General features: G+C 60.3%; 2 protein-coding genes across 5 annotated transcripts; both read left to right on the forward strand.

Moving 5' to 3' along the window:
- The first annotated feature begins 140 nt into the window (after positions 1-140).
- KIF18B (kinesin family member 18B) lies at positions 141-13,247 on the forward strand. 4 transcript variants are annotated; one of them, XM_065856101.2, is made up of 16 exons: positions 141-194; positions 981-1,375; positions 3,979-4,133; positions 4,638-4,742; positions 5,018-5,128; positions 6,798-6,995; positions 7,111-7,287; positions 7,623-7,697; positions 7,817-7,923; positions 8,426-8,531; positions 8,772-8,875; positions 9,596-9,798; positions 10,481-11,549; positions 12,224-12,319; positions 12,425-12,516; positions 12,802-13,247. In XM_065856101.2, the coding sequence occupies exons 2-16, from the start codon at positions 1,060-1,062 to the stop codon at positions 12,915-12,917; spliced, it is 3,030 nt and encodes a 1,009-aa protein (XP_065712173.2). In that variant the 5' UTR covers positions 141-194; positions 981-1,059; the 3' UTR covers positions 12,918-13,247. The 4 variants fall into 4 exon arrangements, with proteins under 4 accessions (XP_065712173.2, XP_071674075.1, XP_065712170.2 ...); XM_071817974.1 differs by lacking the exon at positions 141-194 and adding an exon at positions 233-247; XM_065856098.2 differs by lacking the exon at positions 141-194 and having other exon boundaries at positions 798-1,375.
- A 2,604-nt stretch (positions 13,248-15,851) lies between these two features.
- Positions 15,852-20,761, forward strand: GFAP (glial fibrillary acidic protein). The gene is made up of 9 exons (XM_065856224.2): positions 15,852-16,430; positions 16,937-16,997; positions 17,325-17,420; positions 17,482-17,643; positions 18,393-18,518; positions 18,718-18,938; positions 19,123-19,166; positions 19,816-19,901; positions 20,151-20,761. The coding sequence occupies exons 1-9, from the start codon at positions 15,976-15,978 to the stop codon at positions 20,190-20,192; spliced, it is 1,293 nt and encodes a 430-aa protein (XP_065712296.2). The 5' UTR covers positions 15,852-15,975; the 3' UTR covers positions 20,193-20,761.
- The last annotated feature ends 677 nt before the right edge of the window (positions 20,762-21,438 follow it).

Below are 21,438 nucleotides of genomic sequence, written 5' to 3' on the forward strand. Positions count from 1 at the left end.
GGGCGGGCGGGGCTGGCGCCCAGGGCGGGCGGGGCTCACGCCGAGAGCGGGCGGGGCTCACGCCGAGGGCGGGCAGGGCTCACGCCGAGGGCGGGCGGGACAGCCAATGGGAGGGGGAGCGGGGAGGAACTACCAATCGGGGCGGAGGGCGGGACCTGTCGGCCGTTTGAAAGGTCGAGCGGTGCTTGCAGCTGGTAAGTGGCGGCGGTGTCTCCGGGCGGGGCCTGCGGGCGATTTGGGGGCGGTGGTGGGGGCTGGGATGGGGCTGCGGGGGCTCTGGGGTGTGGGCAGGGGATGGACATTCTCTGCACGGGCTGGCGGGGTGGAGCAGTGTTTGGGAAGAGGGGCTGTGGTGGTCGGGGGGGGGGTTGGATCGGCCCTGAGCGAGACGGGATGGTGGCCCTGGAAGGGTGTGGGTGCCTGAGGGGTTGGAAAGGGTCGGGAGGGGGAGACGGCTATAGGGGCTGAAGCGGGGTGTGAGTGTGAGGGGACTGTAACGGCCTGAAGGAGGGAGTTAGGGGTGAAGGAGTGGGTTGAGTTGGGCTGTGGGGAGGGGGGGGGCTGTAGTGGCTTTAAGGCGGGAGCAGGACTGAAGGGGAGGGGGCTACGGGAGCCCGAAGGGGGATGTAGGGTGGTGGGGGTCGTCCAAAGGGGGTTGGTGGGATCGTTGAGGGGTCCTGAAGCAGGGCATGAGGTCGTTGTGCAGGGGCAATGCGGGTTCCGTGGGGGTGCCTGAAGGGGAGTGTGGGATCACTGTGGAGTCCCAAAGTGGGGTGTGGGGTCGTTGCGGGGGGGCCTTGTAGGGGGTTGTAGGGTCATTGGGTGTGTTGTGGGGACCTGAAGGGGGTTCCAGGGCCATGGGGGTTATAAGGGCAGCTGTAGGGACCAGCGGGTGTTAGGATGGGGGTGTGGGGCCTTGCAAAGCGTCAGGCTCCCCCTCCACTGCTTCACTGCCCAGCTGACCCATTCTCTCTGCCCAGAGTGTGTGAGGTTTCCTGGACGTTCGAGGCAAGAGTGGTGTTCTCCAGACGGTGCTGTGTCCTGGTATCTCCTTCCGCCATGGCCTTGGGCTCCCCCCCAGAGGAGGGAACGGTGTCCGTAGTGGTCCGCGTGCGGCCCCCCGCCCCCTGTGAGCGGGAGCGGGCTGCACACCCCGTCCTGCATGTTGTGGATGACAACCTGATCGTCTTCAACCCCGACATGCCCAGTGGCCCCCCCGGCAGCACACTGACCACCCGCGCGCCCAAACACCCGGGCAAAGACGTTAAGTTTGTCTTTGACCGAGTGTTTGGTGAGGGGGCCACACAGGACGAGGTGTTCCAGCACACCACCCGCGGGCTGCTAGACACCGTACTCAATGGTTACAACTGCTCCGGTAAGAAACACTGTTGGTCATTGCAGGAGCTCCTGCCCCATCCATTCCTATAGCTATAGATTTATGTATTGGAACAGGCTGCCTGGGGCAGCGGTGGAGTCACCATCCCTGGAGGGTTGCACAGATGCAGAGATGAGGTTCTCAGGGACATGGGGCTGTGCCAGGCTGGGGAATTGGTTAGACTTGATGATCTTGAGTCTTTTCCAACCGAAATGAATCTGCGATTCTATAAACATAGAACCTTATAGTTGTTGGTGGCACCAAGCTGGGGTGATTGCAAGTGTGGTCAGAATGGGGACATTCCTGACATGGGATTGTCATCTCAGCAGGTGAATTAGGGGAAGTGATACATGCGGTGCTCGTGTAGAATCACAGATGGCTTGAGTTGGAGGGACCTTCAGAGCCCATCCAGTGCCACCCCTGCCATGACAGGGACATCTTCACCAGCTCAGGTTGCTCAGAGCCCTGTCCAGCCTGGCCTGGGATGTCTCCAGGGATGGTTCATCCACCACCTCTTTGGCCAACCTGGGCCAGGCTCTCACCACCCTCAGGCTAATATGCTTCTTCCCAATGTCCAATCTAAGTCTGTCCTCTGTCAGTTTAATACTGTTGTCCCTTGTCCTGCTGCTGCAGGCCCTGGTAAAAAATTACTTTCTCATAAGCCCCATTTATATACATTGAAAGGATGCAATAAAGTCTCCCAGAGCTTATATTTTCCAGGCTGAACACCCCAGCTCTCTCAGCCTGTCCTCCCAGCAGAGCTCTTCCAGCCTCAAATAATTTTTGGGATCCCCTCTGACAGGTCCCTGTCTGTTTTGTACTCGAGATGCCCGAGCTGGATGCAGCATCATGGGGGGGTGGGCAGAGGATTTGAGGAGCAGGTGGGGAGAGAGGTGGCTGGGCTGGAAGAGCCTGTGAGGAAGAAGAATATGAGGCTTAACACTGGAGTGCAGAGTTCTGTGGCTGGGGTGGGATAACCCAGCACCCAGTACAGGCTCGGGTCTGTGTGACAGGGGAGCAGATTTACTGGGAGGGAGCTGGGGGTGCTGGAGCTGACTGGGATCAGTGAGGGGCTGCGGCAGCAGCAAAGGCTGCATCCAGTGACTGTTCTAGCTGAGATGCGGTCATCCCAGCCACTGATTGTCCAGCTCTAGCCCCTACAACTCGAAGTATGAGAGCAGGGTGGGGAGGGTCCTGAAGATGCAAGGGCTGGAGAACCTGCCCTGGGAGGAAAGGCTGGAGGTCTTGGGGCTCTTCTTTCTGGAGAGGACTTGGGGGAAGCCTCCATTTATGAGCACTTAACAGTTACAGAGCGGAAGGAGCCTCTCTTCATAAGGAGAAGTCTCATCTCAATATAAAAAAGTAATTTTTGATAGTGAGAACGTTCACTGGAACAACCTCCTTGGGGATGTGACAGAGTCCCCACAGCTGGAGGTGTTCAAGACACCACTGGACAAGACAATCTCCTCTGAGTTCCCTTTCCCAGGAAAGCTGGGACCAGATGGTCTCTGCAGGTCCTTCCAACCTGGGCTGTTCTGTGGTTCTGCTGTAGTTAGGGCTGCAACAGCACTTGGTACTTTGGGAGACATGGTGCAGAGGGTGGAGGTGGCTGTTGGGGTAGAAAATGGGGCTGGGCAGGCACTTTCCTGGCATTTTAAGGGATGGGGGTTGCTTGTTCTCCACTCTCCTGGGGTGGGAAGGAACCGGGTAGATCCATGGCACAAAGAGCACCTTGGTTTCACCAGCCCAAATGGCGGTGATGGGCAAAGCCTAAGGAGCATGCTGTGTTTTGGAGCAGGATTTGGGGTGAAGCAGACATATCTTGAGGTGTTTTGTGGGCTGCTGTGCCGTAAAGCCGGGTCTGGGAGCTCCTCACCCGCTGCTGCAGCCCCTCGTGCTGTTCGCAGGCTGTCAGCAGCCGAGCGGCTTAACGAGCACATCAGCTGTGTGAGGCAGCAAGCAGGAGACGACCGCTCTCCTGTCTCATCACGGGCCGGGCACTGGGACCGCAGGATGCTATTCCTGGCTCTCCGCACGCTCTGTGAGCCGTTGAAGGCCGCTCTGTCACCGTGCCCACCTGGCAGGCGTGTCTCATGTCTATATCTGCATAAAATAACTTCAGGAGCCTCAAATGAGAGAGCTGTGAAGCGCTGGGTGCTGCTAATGGGGAGATGGGCTGAGGCTCTGTGGATTAATGTGTCCTGATCTGATGATGATGCTCAAAGAGGGTGTTGAAAGATGGCAGGAAATGAGATGAATTACAAGGTGTGGAAGAAGAAAAACCTGGTGAGAGAAGGGGGAATGGGCTACTTGGCTCGTTACAGGGAAGGTTCAGGGGTGACTTGAGCATCTGAGCAGGTGGCGGTTTGTGGATTCATTCTGTCTCTGCTAAATTAGAGAGACTGAAATGAGGAAAAAAATTGCACTGAAGGACAGCATGGCTAGGACAGAGAGTAATTAGCTTTACCTCATCTCTGCAAAGTGCATGAGCAACCCCTGCCTCAGGGGTTGCTGCCAGGAGATCTTCTCTCCCATGAAGAACTGCGTTATGCTGCTTCCGTTAATTAACTGTTGTTTCAACCCTTCACCCTTTCTGCTTCCAGTGTTTGCCTATGGCGCAACCGGAGCAGGAAAAACCTACACCATGGTGGGGTCTGAGAGCAGCCCTGGTATCATGTACCTCACCATGGTGGGCCTGTACGAGAAGATCGAGGCCATGGAGGAGAGGAGTTGTGAGGTTCTTGTTTCCTACCAGGAGGTACGTTGTGCCTGAACCATGTCCTCTCCCACCTCCAGGTCACTGTCACTAAGGTTTGGAGTTGATCTGAGCCCCATAGTGCCACACTTGGGGTCCCTGCTGTGCTGCCAGGTTGTGGTTGGATCTTGGGAGCAATTTTTCCCCAAAGAGGTGTTGGGCATTGGAACAGGCTGCCCAGGGCAGTGCTGGAGTCACCATCCCTGGAGGGGTTGAACAGACATGGAGATGAGGTTCTCAGGGACATGGGGTAGTGCCAGGGGTGGGGGAATGGTTGGACTCAATGGTCTTGAGAGTCTTTTCCAACCCAAATGATTCTGTAGCTCTATGACCTGCTAGTGATCCTTCTGATCCATCCTCTGCATTTAAAGCACCTCCCTGCTCCCAGTGACTCTGAGAAGAGGTCCCAGAGGTGGTGCTGGGGGGTGACACCAGGTTGTTTGTGACCCTGGGTCCAAAGCTGCTGCAGAACTAAATCTCAGCCTCACATTGTGTTTCCTGTTCCAGGTGTATAATGAGCAGATATACGACCTGCTGGAGCCCAAGGGGCCACTCAACATCAGAGAAGACCCTGACAAAGGGGTCATCGTTCAGGGCCTCTCGTTCCACCAGGTGGGTGTAAAAACAGGCACAAGCTCTGGGCAACACTGCACCCACACCAGATCTGAAAGCAGATCTGTGTCCTGGGGACACAGAGGGTTGTGTGAGGACACAGAGGTACCGTCTGTGCAGCCCCTTACTGGTAGCAAACGTGACCCCAAGCTGAAACGAGCCCCCAGAGCTGCGGGATCTGTCGGCCTGAGCTGCTGTGGCCGCTCGCTGTCGGGTTGTCTCGGTGCCTGCATGCAGGATGCACTGACACCTCCTCTTTGCTCTGTCTCCCCCAGCCCAGCTCTGCCCAACACCTCCTGGAGATGCTGGCCGAAGGAAACAAGAACAGGACACAGCACCCAACTGATGCCAACGCCACCTCCTCCCGCTCTCACGCAGTGTTCCAGGTGAGGCTGCTGGTCGTGGTTTTGCTTGGGATCTGAGCTAGAAAGGTGCTGGGCTGCCAGCTCATGTCAGGACCAGCGTCATGGGGTTCCTGTGACTGCTCCTGGGGTGACATGGGGACAACTGGAGTGGTTGTGGCTCCAAACAGAGATGCAGGGTTGGGCAGGCCATGTGCTGCAGCAGGACAGCACATACTGGTCGTACTGGTGGCCACATCTCCTGGACATCCCCCTGCTCCCAGCCTGCTGTTATGTCTCTTAAGAGCTGAAATTTCACCTTTTGACTGTTGTTGACTTGGCTTGTGGGAACCGTACCCAAACCTGACCCGGAGTGACGGGGGATGATCCTCACTGGCCTCTGCTTGTGCCACCCCTGGTGCTGTGAGCAGCATCCTACATCATGTCCCTTTGGCACTGAGACAGAAATTACACTTCCTAGGGGTCCATAAATTGTCCCCCCAGTTTCTCAGCACTGTCCTACACGCACCTGCCAGTTGATTTCCATTCCAGCCAGGCCCTTTCCTGAATCAGCAGGGCCGTCACGGCTGCACGAGGAGGTGCAGGGCTCTGACTGTCTGGGTCTGGAGCTGGTGCTGTGCCTGCTGCTGCGCGCAGGGGGAAATCCAGGTGCCTGGACACTTTCCCAGCTGGGCTGCTCGGTGGGTGCTGGATCCCTGCCTGCCTGAATCCATTAGTCGCGCTGGAAATCTGCCCTTCCTGCTGCCGGCTCTGCCTCCCGACAGCCAAACTGCAGCCTCGGGAGGATGTGGGACCAGTTTCCAGCATCTCTGTGGCACCTCCAGACTGTGCAGGGGAACTCTGGGGGGCTGAAGGGGTTTAGGGGGTGTTGGGGAATGTTTGTTTCTCCTGGGAGATGTTTAGGGATGCAGATGGGGAAGCTTTGGGTGATGCAGCCAGGTGAGTCTCATTGCTGTGTCCCTGTGCCAGCTGGGATTGGCACCAAAACCCCAGCTGGATGCTGCCCCCAGGTTGTGTCTGAGTTTGCTGGTAAGATCCCCAGCTGGAGTCAGGGCTGGGGCTGCACTGTGTGTGTGCACCTCCTGGGCCACGCCGGGCTCTGGGTTGCCGTGTTGTCCCTGGGAGACCCGACCAGCTGAACCCTCTCACTCAGCAAGCGCAGGAGATACTGATTTCCTGTAGGTTTGTCACTCCCTGCCAGATCTTTCTGTGCCTTTGCTCCTCGTGTCATCAACAAGTGTTTCACTTGTTGTCTTGGTGTGTTGAGCTCCTCTCTTCCCCCTGCTTGATCTCATGGCCTCTGTAATCCACTTCACCTTCCTTTATAAACACTGGAACTGGTGATGCTGGATCCAACCAACAACCCCCTGTGTCTTGTGGAGCCACAACCTCACCTGGGGACCTGGGGGATTCAGCTGGAGAACAGGAGCTGAGGGGAGACCTTCTGATCTCTGAACTGCCTGAAAGGGGCTTGGAGCCAGGGGAGGCTGAGGTTGGATCTTGGGAACAATTTCTTCCCTGAAAGGGCTGTGGGGCATTGGCAGTGCTGGAGTCACCATCCCTGGAGCATTGAACAGATGGAGATGAGGTTCTCAGGGACATGGGCTAGTGCCGAGGGTGGGGTAAGAGTTGGACTTGATGATCTTGAGGGTCTTTTCCAACCAAAATGATTCTATGATCTCTGTCCTCGCAGATCTGCGTGAAGCAGCAGGACCGCATTGGTGGCCTCACTCGGGATCTGCAAGTGTCCAAGATGAGTTTGATCGACCTGGCAGGCTCAGAGCGAGCTTCAGTCACCAACGCCAAGGGAGAGCGGCTCCGTGAAGGCGCCAACATCAACCGTTCGCTGCTGGCCCTCATCAATGTCATCAACGCGCTGGCTGACACCAAGGTAATACTGTTCATGTGGCCCCACTGGGCTCCAAGAAGTGCCACGGTATGAGCATGGCCATCCCCTTGCAACACGGGATTCAGAGGCTGAGCAGACCTTTGATCTCTTGGTACAGAGCAAGAAAACCCACATCCCGTACCGGGACAGCAAGCTCACGCGCCTGCTGAAGGACTCCATTGGTGGCAACTGCCGCACCGTCATGATCGCTGCCGTGAGCCCCTCCGCACTGGCCTACGAGGACACCTACAACACGCTCAAATATGCCAGCCGTGCCAAGGAGATCAAGCTGTCGGTGAGGAGCTGCTGGGTGTTTGGGAGCTGCTAGGGATGGGTGGGAAGGAGCATGGGGTGGGTTAGTGGATCCTTCCCTTCTCCAGCTCAAGTTTTCCAGCCTTGGGGATGCTGGTTTGGGCAGAAAGCAGCTGGTGAAACTGCTGATATGTTCTGCCTGGACTTTGCTAAAGCCTCCCAGCTCAGAGGCCAGGAAGGGTTGTAAATGCAACACCAGGTCCCTGAGTGCACATCGTGTTCCCTGGGGACCCTGGAGGAGGCTGAGCAGTTGCTCCAGCATCAGGAGAGGGGAACGTGCTGCTCCAGCACTGGTGTAACCTGTCCCTGTCTCTGCAGCTGAAGAGCAACGTGCTCAGTGTCGACTGCCACATTAGCAAATACGCCGTGGTCTGTGAGCAGCTGCAAGCAGAGGTGAGGTGCTGGCCAGGAGTGCATGGCTCTGGCTTTGGCTGTGGTTTCCTTGGGACATGGAGCTCTGAGCTGCTGGGGGTTGTGGAACCCTCTGAGCAATGGATGATCCTCTCTTGCAGGTGGCAGATCTGCGGGCAAAGCTCCGTGCCTACGAGGACGCTGCCCAGGAGGCCAAAGACTTGGCGCTGGTGCCTCCCATTGATGTGAGCCCAGCAGGACTGCACAGGTGAGGCTGGTGGGGAGGAGGAACAGAGGTTGGTGTCACCTCCTGGTGTCCCCATGTCAAGGTGACTGTGAGGTTTTAGTGCTGCTCAGAGCCCGAGTGTCTGTCAGAAAGTGGCTGAACTGCTCTGCGGGTGTGCAGCATCATCTGAGTGGTGGTCAGGTGTAGTTATGAGCCTGATGGACCGCAGCGTGCAAGCACCAACGGTTGCAAAGGTCAAATCTTCTTTGATCCATCCCAAAACTACTTCAATAACACAATGGCTTCCCCAGAGGATCTTCTGTGCCTCAATTGCTTCTTCTTGTCCCTTTGTTGGGACAAGACTTTGTTGGAACAGGCTACCCAGGGCAGTGGTGGAGTCACCATCCCTGGAGGGGTTGAACAGATGCAGAAATGAGTTTCTCAGGGACATGGGGTGGTGCCAGGGGTGAGGGAGTGGTTGAACTCTATGATCTTGAGGGGCTTTTCCAACCAAAATGATTCCATGATTCTCTGGCTCCTGTAGGTTGGAGGCATCTGTCCCAAAGCCACACTCAGCCCTGGGTGGTGACAGTGAGCAGCAGGAGCTGGGAGCTGGGTGGCCTGCCCAGCTGCAACTGGAGCCAGAGGAGGTGAGAGAGCGGTGGGCAGCATGGGGGGCTTGACATGAGGAGTGGGGCTCAAATGCCCATGTGGGACACACTGGGAGGGGGCATGAGCTCAGCTGGTCTGTGGGGTTATTGTGTGCTGGGCTGTGAATTGCCAGCGAAACCCCTTAACTTTCCAGCTCACAGGGAGTTTGGTGGCCAAACAACTTGAATATGGGTTAATCCTGGGTGAGGTCAATAAGGATTTTTGACTGATTGCTCCAGGTCCCAGAGGAAATGCTGCACAGCAGCACCAGAACCACCCACCAGCTGGAACCCAAGGAACCGAGCCGCCTTCTACAGGGCTTGTCTGGCAACTGGACAGAGAAGTGAGTGTCCCTGTGCTGTCTTTGCGTGCTGTGTCCTCCTGTCTGCCCATGGAGGTCGGGTTGTCCCCCCTCCTGTTGTATGTAGCCATCCTAGGGGTGGTCTGGATGGATGTGGGGCTGAGTCTCTGCTGGCAGATCACTGCCTGCCCTGTAAAATAAGGAATTTGGCTCCTGGGGATCTAATCTCATGGGATAATCCATCCTGGAAATGCCAGTGATGAAGGTTTCCAGGCACAGCATCCGTGTGAGCCTTAAGTGTGTGTTGTTAGTCCTGAAATTACCTCTGTGAAGTCTTTGCTCCTGCCATGGCTCCTGGCAGGGCTCCCATGGCTCCATCTGCTGCTGTCCCTGCCCTGAGCACCTCAGCAGAACAAGCCTCTTCAGAACTGTCTCTGTGGGAGGCCGGCCTCTGTGTGCCTTGACATCTGCCTCCAGCCGGGCTAACGAGTGTCTGAAACCCAGCAAAAAGTCTGTGGAGGCTGTTTGATCCCTTGGGATCAAAATATAACTTGCAGATCAAGTTCTCCAGTAAGAGATTTACAACCTGAGTATCTCGCAGCTCCAAAGTTTGCCTCTCTTCCCCCAAAACTCTGCCACCAGGGCCTGTACCACTGGAGGAGGTGTCTCAGAGGTGATGCTGGTGGCGCTGAGCATCTGTTCCTGGTGACACTGGCTCAGGCTTCCATCTAAGTGGTTCTTGTGTCTATCTGTCTGTCCCAGGCTCATAGCTGCCATCCTGAGTGTGGCCCGCAAGCAGTACTCCCTCCTGCGGGACGCCAACCTCCTCACTCCTGACATGGTGTCTGAATTCGAGGAGCTGGAGCGGCTGGTCCGTCAGGATGCCGGTGTGGCCCTGGAGCAGACCTCGTCCCTGAGCAGAGCTGCGGATGTCACTGGGGCCAGCGCTGCCCCAAGCTGTGACGGTGAGGACCTGGGGTTGGATTTGTCCCCTCTCCTTTGTCTTGGTGTGCACTGGAGGAGCCGGTGGGGGGGTCACAGTTCCTAGCCATGGGCACAAGGCAGAGAGATGAGTTTCTCCTGACGTGGTGCCCAGTGGATTGTGCTGAGAGCAGCTCCAGCCACACTTTGTAGAGAGATTCCAGCAGCCTGGGGCACGGCAGGAGCTGTGAGAAGCCCTTGTCTCTGGAGAGCTCAGTGTGTGTTTGAGCTGACTTGCACGCTCCTGCTCCAGGAGACCAAAGTAGCACTTCTGATCCTCGTTTTTCCTTGTCTTGTTTACTCCTCAGTGGTACAGTTGCCCAAATCAGCCCGGCTGTAGCCTCCCAGCTGTCAGCCTGCGCCTGCCTGGGGCTGAGTTCATCCTCAGTGCACAAACCTGGCAGCGAAGCTGTGGGCTCTGCAGGTCCCATTTTCCAGGGACAGACCTGGTGTTGCCACAGGGTGCTTGCTGTGGGACCGGGCTGGTGCCTTTAGGCTGGCAAAGCACAGGATTATTTGTGCTGTCAGTTTAAAGCAGTTTGATGGAAACAGCCACTGGCAGATGGCTGCTGTGGCTGTGATGGGGGCAGAGGGGGACACCCTGGGGTTTGGGGGAGCCTAGGACCTGCATACAGGGAGAAGGTGACCGTTTCTTTGCTCCTTTAGCAGAGGTGTCTGTTGCTGTGCCCAATGCCCCTACGACCAGCGTCGCCCTGCAATGCCTGCAGCAGCTCTCCCCTCTCGCCAGCCCTGTGCCGACGACTCCCAGCCCAATTCGGAAGAGGAGGAACACTGGGAGAAACAGCGCTGCAATGCACAGTGCCAAGAGGAACAATGCTGAGATGCACAGCTTTGTGTTGAGCAGCGCCGAAATGCACAGTGCTAAGAGGAGCAGCGCCGAGATGCACGGCTCTGTGTTGAGCAGCACCGAAATGCACAGTGCTAAGAGGAGCAGCGCCGAGATGCACGGCTCTGTGTTGAGCAGTGCCGGAATGCACAGTGCTAAGAGGAGCAGCACCGAGATGCACGGCTCTGTGTTGAGCAGCGCCGAAATGCACAGTGCCAAGAGGAGCAGTGCTGAAATGTACAGCACTGTGAGCAGTGCTGGGATGCGCAGTGCTACACGTAATGCTGAGATGCACGATGCTATGAACAGTGCTGAAATGCACAGTGCTGAGATGCACAACGCTATGAACGGTACTGAGTTGCGCAGTGCTACGAACGATGCCGTGATGTGCAGTGCTGAAATGCACAATGCCGTGTTGAGCCCTGCTGAGATGAGCAGTGCTGAGATGTGCAGTGCCGAGATGCACAGCCCGGCATTGAACAGCACTTTCCAAGTGGAAACTCCCCGCAGCCTCAAAAGGCGGGTGAAACGCCAGCGGAGCAGCGGGAGCGCAGCAGAGATTCCTGGGCCGATGCTGAGCCCTGGCAGCCCCTGTCTGGCAGCAGCAGCCCAGGCACCCCTTGTCTCCCCACTGCCATCGTATTACACCCCCAAAATCTGCCCGCTGACAGTCCCCAAAAGCCGTGTGCCCCTGGCGGTGTCGGCCGCCCAGAACTGCCACACTGTGCCTGCTGCACCTGCCCACAAACTCAACGTGACGTTTGATGTCTGTGAGTACAGCGGCGTACCTGGTGCGGCTGACCTGGCTGCCTTCAGTGGCCCCGAGTTCTCCATCTGGGAGAATGTCCAGAGCCTCCTCAACAAGCAGGACGGTCCCCTCATGCCCAGGTGAGTGTGGCTCTGCCTGGGGTACCCCCGGTTGTGGGGATCACCCTCTGTGCTCTGGCTGGGTGAATCATATCTGGGTTGCCGCAACCAGCGGGCTGAGCTGGGCTGTGAAACGCTCACAAAGACACAAAAAGCATTCTGAAAAAGTCTCCTTTTCCTTTTGGACACAGAGGAGCATCCTCCAGACAGCCACTGGATTGCTGAAGGGGATGAAGGGGACATTGGGGACATCACCTTGTCCCAGAGGCTGGAGCGAGGGCTGGAACTGTGCAGTGGAGGGGATTGATGTGGTTTCTTTAATTTTATTGCTGATGCTTCCAAAAGGCTCTGGCTTTTACAGAGCTGCGTGAATTTGTGTGACCATCCCTGTAGTGCAGGACACCCTTGGGTCTCCCCTTCTCCTCTTGCTGTTGGAAATAGTTCCTATAGAGGGTAACTGGGGAAAACAAGTCAGAGGGGAAGACCCTGGCCAGCTTAGGGAGCAGCAGCGTCTGGGTTGCAGCCACCTCCTCAGGTTTTAGTCCTGTTTGAGTCATTTTTTTTTCCCAAAAAAACAAGCGGAGTTCCTGTGGCTGGTCCCTGTGGGGTGACGGTGTCAGCCCAGCTGTTTCCCAGCCCCACAGAGCAGGCACTCGGGCTCCAGCCCGGCACTAACACTTTTCTCCTGCCGGCAGAGCCTGCGTCCCAGCACACAGCGCGAAGGCTTCATCCATCCCCAAACCCTCCTTGGTCCCCAAAGCCCCCGCGCAGAAGCGGAGGCGAGTAGAGAGGTGAGACAGTGCCAGCACCCTGTCCCCAGAGCGCTCCCTGTCCCTGCCATCTGGGGATGGTTGGGGACCTTGGGGGTTTCAAATGGCCTTTTTTCTTGTTCTCAGCACCGCTTCCCCTTCTCTGGGGGGGCTCCAGAGCCACATTGCCAACCTCCCGAGTACTCGCCAGAGACGTGCGCAGCTGTCCCGCATCCCAGGTGAGCCACACACCCCCAAACTGGGGCTCCCCCAGCACACCGGGCTCATGGGGCTCCCTGCCTCGGTGCAGGCACCCAACTGGTGCTGTGCCAGCCCTGTCCCACTTCAGAGGGTCAAATACCTAGAACTGAGATGGGAAGTGCTGGTGGAAGGTGCTGTTTGGGGTTTGCTGCACCTGCAGCCTCGGGGCAGGGCGGTGGGGGGCAGGAGGGGGATGTCAGGGGGACCTGACTTTGCTGCTTTGCCTCTGGAGCTGCTTTATTTCTTTCTCTTTCCCTCCCCAGCTCATCCTCCGGCTGCTCTGCCCCGCAAAGGCAAGACCAGGAGCACCAAAGACCCGGTGGCCTCTGCCAGGGCCCCCCGCACTCGCACCCCCCAGTCAAGGAAGCTCTTGTGCTGATGGCTCCACCATCCAGGATCCTCCCCAGGTCCAAACCCACATCCCAAACTTCTTCCTTTTTTTGGCACCCCCATCCCCTCCTTCCTGCAGCCCCACAAGGTTCTTCTCAAACTGTTGTTCAACCCCAAAGTCACCCTGTGTCCCCACTCATTCCCCTGTTGTTATTTTTCCCACCCCCCCGGCGCAGCCCTGTGTTATTTTTGCAGCAGATGGGTTATTGCTGTTCCCTCTCAGCCCCTCTCGAATCAGCGCTGGGTGTCGAGTTCTAACAGATGGGTTATGCTAAGAAATAACATGTGCTTTTAATAAATCCTTTCGTTTCCAACCAGAGGGGAGATGCACGGCTGGTTCTTCTCACCTCCCCCTCGCGCAGGAGCTGGGCTTGGGCAGCAGCTCCCGGCTGAGCGGGCCTGGAAAAGGCCTTTGCTCCTGGAGGGGTGCTCAAGCCCAGTCCCCTCTCTTCACCCCCCATCTCCCAGCATCACTGGGGCTCTGTGGTGCCTTCTGCCCCCTTTGCTTGGGTGGGATCCTAGGCTGCAGGTGAGGGTGATGGATGTCCTCCTATCTCCTTGTCCCTCTGGGGGCCCTGCAGCTGTCTGTGACCCCCCACCCCCATCCTGGGCATGGAGCTCTGAGCATCCCAAACCCCCCCATGCTCCCCTCCCTGGGCACATCTGGGTGCTGCCACATCTGCACCAGGCCCTCACAGCCCCCCCTCCCTGTCCCCCCCCCGCCAAGGCCACCAAGCATGGCAGGAGCAGGATGGGGGAGTGAGTGTGCTGCTGTCCCCTGGGACTGGGGTCACCAGCTCCTCCTGCGCCACTTTCCCGCCCGGCAGTGGCATATCTCGCCTTTGTCTTCTCAGAGGCTGGAAGCTTCTAATTAAAACTTCCAGGCTGCTCCTGGTTCATTTGGCTCATTAAGGGGGGTCGGGGGGGAGGGGGAGGAGGAAGGGGGAGCCCAGTGCCAGAGTGACAGCTCTATCCCCTCTGAGCTGCTGCGTGGGAGCAGGAGGAATGGAATCTCTGGGGAGCGGTGCGGAGGCTCCTGCAGTCCCCATGTCCCCTTTTGTCCCCTGCACCCAGCAAAGGCTGTGTCCCCCAGGGCACTTTAGAGCATCTAAAGGGAGAGAGGTCCCCTGTCACCCTGGGCTGTCACACAGCTCCTGTCCCCAGGGATGTCACTGTTCTGGTGGGCTGGAGACACCAAGCATCATGTAAGGGCTACAGAGGTGCCCCAAAACCCAGCGTTTCGGTGGGCAAAGTCACTGCTTGTTGCTGGTGACACTGGCTCAGGACAGCTGGGGGACAGGGCTGGCAGGGGACAAGGGGCTTCTGGAAATTAAAGGGGGATGTGGCACCAAGAGGCTGTCCCTGAGCCACCAGTCCCCCTACTGTGACCGGCAGTGGCTCTGAGTCCCACAGTTTGTGCCCATGGGGACAATTCTGTCACCACAACCCCCCTTGGCCACCTGGTGATGGTGGCTGTGGTCCAGTGGGGTCTGGTTGTGTCCCTGTCCCTGAGCAGGCTGGGAGCCTTTCCCGGCCATCGGCTGCCATCTAGCTGCCAGCTTGTGAGGCCTGTCCCTGTCCCCATGGTGTCCCCGCCAGCACCCCAGGTATCCCCTGTCCCCTGGTTTTGTCCCAGCAGCCTCTTGGGGCACCTAACCCAGTGCCACCGTGTATTCTTTATGTCCCCAGAGCACCCCTGTCCCCTGCCTGGGGTGTCCCCAAAGCCTGGCCATGCCCCTGGTTAGTGGCTGTGACACTGTGGCCTGGAGGGGACAGGGCTGGTGGTGGCCCCGTGCCCATGGCTGTCACCACCCCTGGATGTGTCCCCAGCCTTTCCCGGCAGCGCGGTGCCCCGGCACAAAGCCACCCCGGCATGAAGCCACCGCGGCTGTGCCGGCCCCGCACAAAGCCCCTTTCAGCTGCTGGGAAAGGCCCTGGCAGCCGCCCCTGCAGGGGGGTCCTGGCTCTCATCCGCCCCCGTGGGCCAACGGGGGGCAAAGTCCCCCCAAACTCAGTGCACGTGTGAGTGGTGACATGGCCGCACAGCTCTGGCAGGATCAGGTCCCCCGGGCTGGGAAGGGACGTGGTGTCCTGGGACCAACCAGCGCTGAATGGACCCACCAGGCTGGAGAGGAGTTGGGAGGCTTCAGCTGCCTAATTAGCAGCCTGCCTTCGTTAGCAGTCTGCCTTCATTAGCAGCTGCCAGGCTGCTGCAAGCACCTCGGCCCGCTGGGGTTTGGTGGCTGGTGCTGAGTGTGGTGGGGGGCGCGACGTGGGGAGCGTGGGAGGTGTCTGTGCACGCAGGGGTGTGCGGATGTTTGTGTGTGCACAGCAGGGTGTCTGTGCCCCTGCGTGTCGCGGTGCTGCGGATACGCACAGGGTGGGTGTGCAGCTGCGTGTGCGCGCACGTGTGTTCAGGGCACGCAGCATGCGTGTGCACACCTGTGTACACACGTGCATACAGGTGTAGAAATCCATGTGTACATTGCACATGACATGTGTGTGCACGTGGGCAGGGAGGGATGGATGTGCGTGTGGACACGGGCAGACACGTGTGTGCATTGCTGTAGGAGCACACGTGTGTGTGCGGATGTGCATGTGCACGTGTGTGGATGTCTCCTGTGGCTGTGTGCACAGGACGGGGGGATGTACACGTGCACAGGGCTGTATCAGCTGTGTGCATGGGCGGGTGTGCACAGGGGGGTGTGCAAGGCAGGGGGTGTGCACAGGGAGGTGCCCCACACCCAGCATCCCCCCGCTGGCTGCCTGTGGGTAGCCAAGTCCATGGGTCTCCCTTCCCGCCCCAGCGTGTGCCCCAGGCCCCCCCATTTCCCCTGGTCCTGCGGGGGGTGGCAGCGGGACAGTCCCACGCCGCAGTGCCCGGGCCGGCTGCCAGGTCCATCCGTCCCCGCCGGGCGCCGCTCAGCCCGGCCTTTGTGTGGCCCCAGCTCGGTGGCCCATGGCCAGCGCTGGGGCGGCCGCTGGGCCGGGAGCCCCCGGGATCCATAAAACCCCCCAGGTTGGGCACATCACACCCACCCCTCGGCATGGAGAGCCAGCGGCTCTCCTCCTACGGCCGCCGCTTCGGCGCCGCCGCCCCGCTGTACCGGGTGCTCCCCGCCAGCCCCCAGGCCCGGCTCCGTGTCCCCCGCAGCATGCAGCTGGGTCCCCATGTGGGCTCGGGCAGGATGGACTTCTCGCTGGCCGCGGCGCTCAACTCGGAGTTCAGGGAGACGCGCACCAACGAGAAGGTGGAGATGATGGAGCTCAACGACCGCTTTGCCAGCTACATCGAGAAGGTCCGGCTGCTGGAGCAGCAGAACAAGGTGCTGGTGGTGGAGCTGAACCGGTCGCGGGACCAGGAGCCCTCGCGTCTGGCCGACATCTACCAGGAGGAGCTGCGGGAGCTGCGGCTGCGCCTGGAGCAGTTGGGCACCGCCAAGGCGCGGCTGGAGATCGAGAGGGACAACCTGGCAGAGGACCTTGGTGGCCTCCAGCAAAAGTAAGGGACTGTCCTGCATGGGGGAGTCTGGGGACCAGGGTGGCCACCAGGACCAGGGTGGTGATGGGGGCCAGGTGGTCACAAGGAGCAGGGTGATGATCAGGACCGGGCTGGTCACCAGGAGCATGATGGCCCCAAGGACCAAGGTGGCCACCAGGACAGGAATGAGGGTGGCCACTGGGATGGTTCTCAGGATGACTACCAGCACCAGGGTGGCCATTGGGACCAGAGGGGCAGCAGGGACCAGGATGGCCACCAGAATGGTGTCAGGGTTGTCCTGGGGACCAGGGTGGTGATGGGGACCATGGTGGTTGCAAGGACCAGGGTGACCCCACGGACCAGGATGGGGACTGAGGTGTCCCTGGGGATCAGGGAGGTCACCAGGACAGTGGTAGCCCTGGGGACCAGACATTGGTGGGGACCAGGGTGGGGACAGGGACCCGGAACAGTATGGGTGGTGGCCTAACGGGTGCTGGTGCCTAACGAGCGTGGGTGTCTGTGCCCAGGCTGCAGGAGGAGGTGACGCGGCGGCTGGAGGCTGAGGGCAGCCTGGCTGCCTGCAGGCAGGTGAGGGCAGGGCCCGATCCTGCACCCCCTGCCGTGGGGGGCGGGTGGGGGTCAGTGCCGTGGTGGGGACAGGTGGGGATGGGGAAGGATGGGTAGAGATGGGCAGGGACGGGCAGGGCTGGGGAAGGATGGGGAAGGATTGGTAGGGATGGGCAGGGATGGGGCAGGGACAAGCAGGGGTGGGGAAGGGATGGGGAAGAGATGGGCACGGACAGGCAGGGATGGGGCAGAGATGGGCAGGGCCGGGCAGGGACAGGCGGCTCAGGAGGGGACAGCGCCATGTGAGCAGCCCTGGGGACGGTCCCTCCTGTCCCCCCGCGGTGTCAGGACGTGGACGCTGCCGCCTTGTCCCGCCTGGACCTGGAGCGGCGGGTGAGGACGCTGCAGGACGAGATCGCCTTCCTGCACAAGGCCCACGAGGAGGTAACGCCGAGGGGGGGTCCCGGGGCGCGGGGGGCACAGACTGACCCCGCTGTGTCCCCAGGAGCTGCGGGAGCTGCAGGAGCAGCTGGCGCGGCAGCAGGTGCACGTGGACGTGGACACCAGCAAACCCGACCTGACGGCCGCCCTGCGCGACATCCGCAGCCGCTACGAGGCCATGGCCGCCAGCAACGCCCAGGAGACCGAGCAGTGGTACAAGTCCAAGGTGCGCGGTGGGTGGCTCGGATGTCCCCTCCCGGGATGTCACCTCAGGGCTGGGGTTGGGTGGCTCTGCGTGGTGGCGGTTGTCCCCTCATGGGTTGTCATTGTCTTGGGGTGGGGGTTGGCCACCCCATGGTTGGGTGGTTCTTCTTGGGTTTGGTGTCCCCGCTGTCCCTGCTATGTCCTATGTCCTGGTGTTCATCCCACCCTCAAAGCAGGAACATGTCCCCTGCCACCAGGGATGTGTCCTATGGCCACTGCCGCGTCCCCCCAGGGGAGTGGGGATGTTCCTCCATGACTCGTGCCACACAGCCCACGTACACTGCCCCTTCCACCCACAGGAGCGGGGACACATCCACGTGACATTGGAGTCGTGTCCCCTGTGCACTGTCCCTTCCTCTCATGGGAGCTGGATATGTCCCCAGGACATGTCCCCTTGGGGATGTCCCATGTGTCCCTTTCTACTGCAGGAACAAGGACATGTCCCCAGTGCCACACCAAGTGCATGTCCCATGTGCATCGTCCCGTCCTGCCACAGGAGCAGGGACGTGTCCTCCAGGACACCCAGCACCGGGGACACGTGCCACGCGCACTGTCCCCCCACCCTGCAGCAGCAGGGCCGTTTCTCCACATCCTGTGTCACTGGGGCCCTGTCCCTCCCGTGGAGCAGAGCAGGGTCGTGTCCCCATGCCACGTGCCACGGGGACACATCCCTGCCGTGTGGTCACATCCCATGGCACATGTCCCCCGCAGTTCGCAGACCTGACGGACGCGGCCGCCCGGCACGCAGAGGCCCTGCGCGCGGCCAAGCAGGAGGCCAGCGAGTACCGGCGGCAGCTCCAGGCCCTCACCTGCGACCTGGAGAGCCTGCGGGGTTCGGTAGGTGACGGTTGTGGGGCGGCAGGGGGGGACACGGCCTCAGGGAGCAGCTGTCACCCTGGCACAGCGGTGGGGCCACCAACCTGATCTGGGGGAATGGCTGGTCCCCGAGGACGGGCGATGGAGAGGTGTCACGGAGAGCCCTGAGCTCCTGGGAGAAGGTGGCCACGGAGGGCACCACGTCCCCCATGTCCCCCAGAACGAGTCGCTGGAGCGGCAGCTGCGGGAGCTGGAGGAGCGCTACGCGCTGGAGACGGCCAGCTACCAGGACACGGTGCTGCGGCTGGAGGACGACATCCGCGGGCTGAAGGAGGAGATGGCCCGGCACCTGCGCGACTACCAGGACCTGCTCAACGTCAAGCTGGCCCTCGACATGGAGATCACCACCTACCGCAAGCTGCTGGAGGGCGAGGAGAGCAGGTGACAGCAGAGCAGGGCTCCATCCTGCTCCTCGCCCATCCCCAGCCATGTCCTCACGGTCCCTTTGGGGTGTCCAATCTGCTTGGGGACCGTCCTCCAGCCCTCCTGCCCCAGCCCTGGGCAGGGGGAGCTGGGGGTGGGCAGCAGGAGCCCCTCTTGTCCCAACGCCCCTTCGCTCCTGCAGGATCACCATCCCGGTGCAGAGCTTCTCCAACCTGCAGATCCGAGGTGAGGCCGCGGCCACGCGTGGGCCGGGGAGCCGGGGTGGTGGCACAAGCCAGGGTGGCTTCTGGGGACACCACCTTAGCTGTTCCTGCACCACCCAGTAGGACCAGGTGGTTTCTTTCTGAATGTCAAGGAACAGGGACTTGGGTTCTCCCAAGATGGGGGGATGAGTGTGTCAAGGCCACATCCCCAAAACCGAGTGTGACCCCAAGGCCAATGATGTCCCTAAGCCTGACCACATCACCATGTCCCCACTACCAAACACATCCCCAAAACCAATGGCATCTCCAAGGGCAATAGTGTCCCCAGCGCCAACTGTGTCCCCATGGACAGCCCTGTCCCCAAGCGCAGTCACATCCCCAAAGCCACCCCTATCTCCATGGCCAGTCCTGTGCCAACTGTGTCCCCAGGACTAATCACTTCCCAAAGCCAGACCCATCCCCAAGGCCAACCATGTCTACAAACCCATCTCAAAGACCAACCACGTCCCTGCAGCCAGCAGTGTCCCTGACGCTGGCCATGTCCCCAGGGCCACCATCTCCCATGGTTCAGGGCTTTCCAGCCCAAACTGTTCCCCTTGGGCCCTTCCAATGCATGGAGGGGCTGTACCCCGGTCACTGTGTCACCGCCATGTCCTGCCCATGTCCCCTAGAGACCAGCCTGGACACCAAGTCCGTGTCAGAAGCCCATGTGAAGAGGAGCATCGTGGTCAAAACCGTGGAGACCAGAGATGGAGAGGTGGGAAGTCCTCATCTGTGTCACCCACGCTGCCTCCCCTCCCCATCACCTCCCCGTGGGGTCACTCGTTGTGCCCTTGGGGCCACCACCCCTCGGCCCCAGGAGCAGCCTGGGCAGGGAAGCAGTGATCCCAGCGCCCGGCCAGCGCATGACGAGCTGGCTCCGCACACAGTCCCTGTCCCTGTCCCCAAACTCGCTCAGAGCCCGGGAAGGCCCGGCCGGGTGACGGTCCCTCTCCGTCCCCTCCAGGTGATCAAGGAGTCCAAGCAGGAGCAGAAGGAGCTGCCGTAGGGCGACCGAGCCGCAGCACCGCACGCTTGTAGCCGCAGCTCCGTAGGTCCCGTCCAACGCCGCACAGGAGCCCCCCGGCCGGGCACCGTGCTTGGGGGGATCTCCTGCCCACCCATCACCTCTCCCACATCACCCCGAGCTCTGGGCACTGTGGGCACCCTGCTAGGGGCTGGCAGAGCCCTGTCCCCTGCCACAATGCTGCCTGTCCCCATAGCACAGAGGGGACGAAGGTTTTGGGGCTGTACCCATGCTCACCCCAGATCTCCGGCTCACCAGTGGGAGAGAGTCCATCCTGGTTTGATGCCCGTGCACCAGCTGGGCAAGATGACGGTGCCAAGAGCATCTCTGCCTGCATCCCACCTCACTGCCCACCCTCTGGTCCCTGAATGTCCCCAGTGCACCCAGGCCCTGAGCACCCGTGGGTGGGGGGCTGCAGGGTGCAGGGTGCTGGCTGGTGAGGGCCATGTCCCTGTCACCGAGTGCTGGGTGGGCTCAGCCAAGAGGCACAGGGAGGATGGAGAGGCAGGGTGGTGTCAGGATGTGCCAAAGGTGACAAAATGGGGATAACAAGGGGCCATGGGGACACTGGGGTGTTGGGGGGGTGCGTGGGGCTGCAGCAGAGGGGGGCACAGCAGGCTGGGCGGCCTCAGGGGCTTATCCTGGCACAGAGGTGCTCGTGGTGAGGGGACAGAGCCGTGGGCCGGACCCCTCGCCTGGGGGGTCCCATGCAGGTGAAGATGGAGAGGAGGGGAGTGCAGAGGAGGGTGCTGGGGAACCCGTGGGTGCTCTCACGGCTGACGGTGCCTCCCGTGACCCAGGAGTGACGGGGAGGACAGACGGGACCATCCCAGGGGGGACAGGGACCAGGGCTGCCCTGTCACAATCCACGCACGGAGCCCAAGCCCCCTCTTGGGCATTCGGGATGGGGTCAGAAGAAATCCCTTGTCCCTGGGCCACACGTAGCCCTGTTCCCCGATTTGTCCCCCAGACCAGCACATGCCACCACCCACCCAGCGCCACCGCCCAGCCGGGGGTCCCCACAGCCCCGTCCCCACCTTCCATTTAGCTACTGACCATGAGCAAAACCTGCTCTGATACCCCGAAACATAGCAGCAACAACCCAGCAGCTTCTCATACCCCTTAAACCCTTTGGGGTGAGCACACGGGTGCCACTCGGATGTCACCGCCCTCGTCACCCCTTGTCCCCCAGCTCAGGCGCTTTGCAGCTGTTGACCCCAGAAGGGCC

Source organism: Patagioenas fasciata, chromosome 22 (genome assembly GCF_037038585.1).
Source record: "Patagioenas fasciata isolate bPatFas1 chromosome 22, bPatFas1.hap1, whole genome shotgun sequence".
Classification (NCBI taxonomy): domain Eukaryota; kingdom Metazoa; phylum Chordata; class Aves; order Columbiformes; family Columbidae; genus Patagioenas; species Patagioenas fasciata.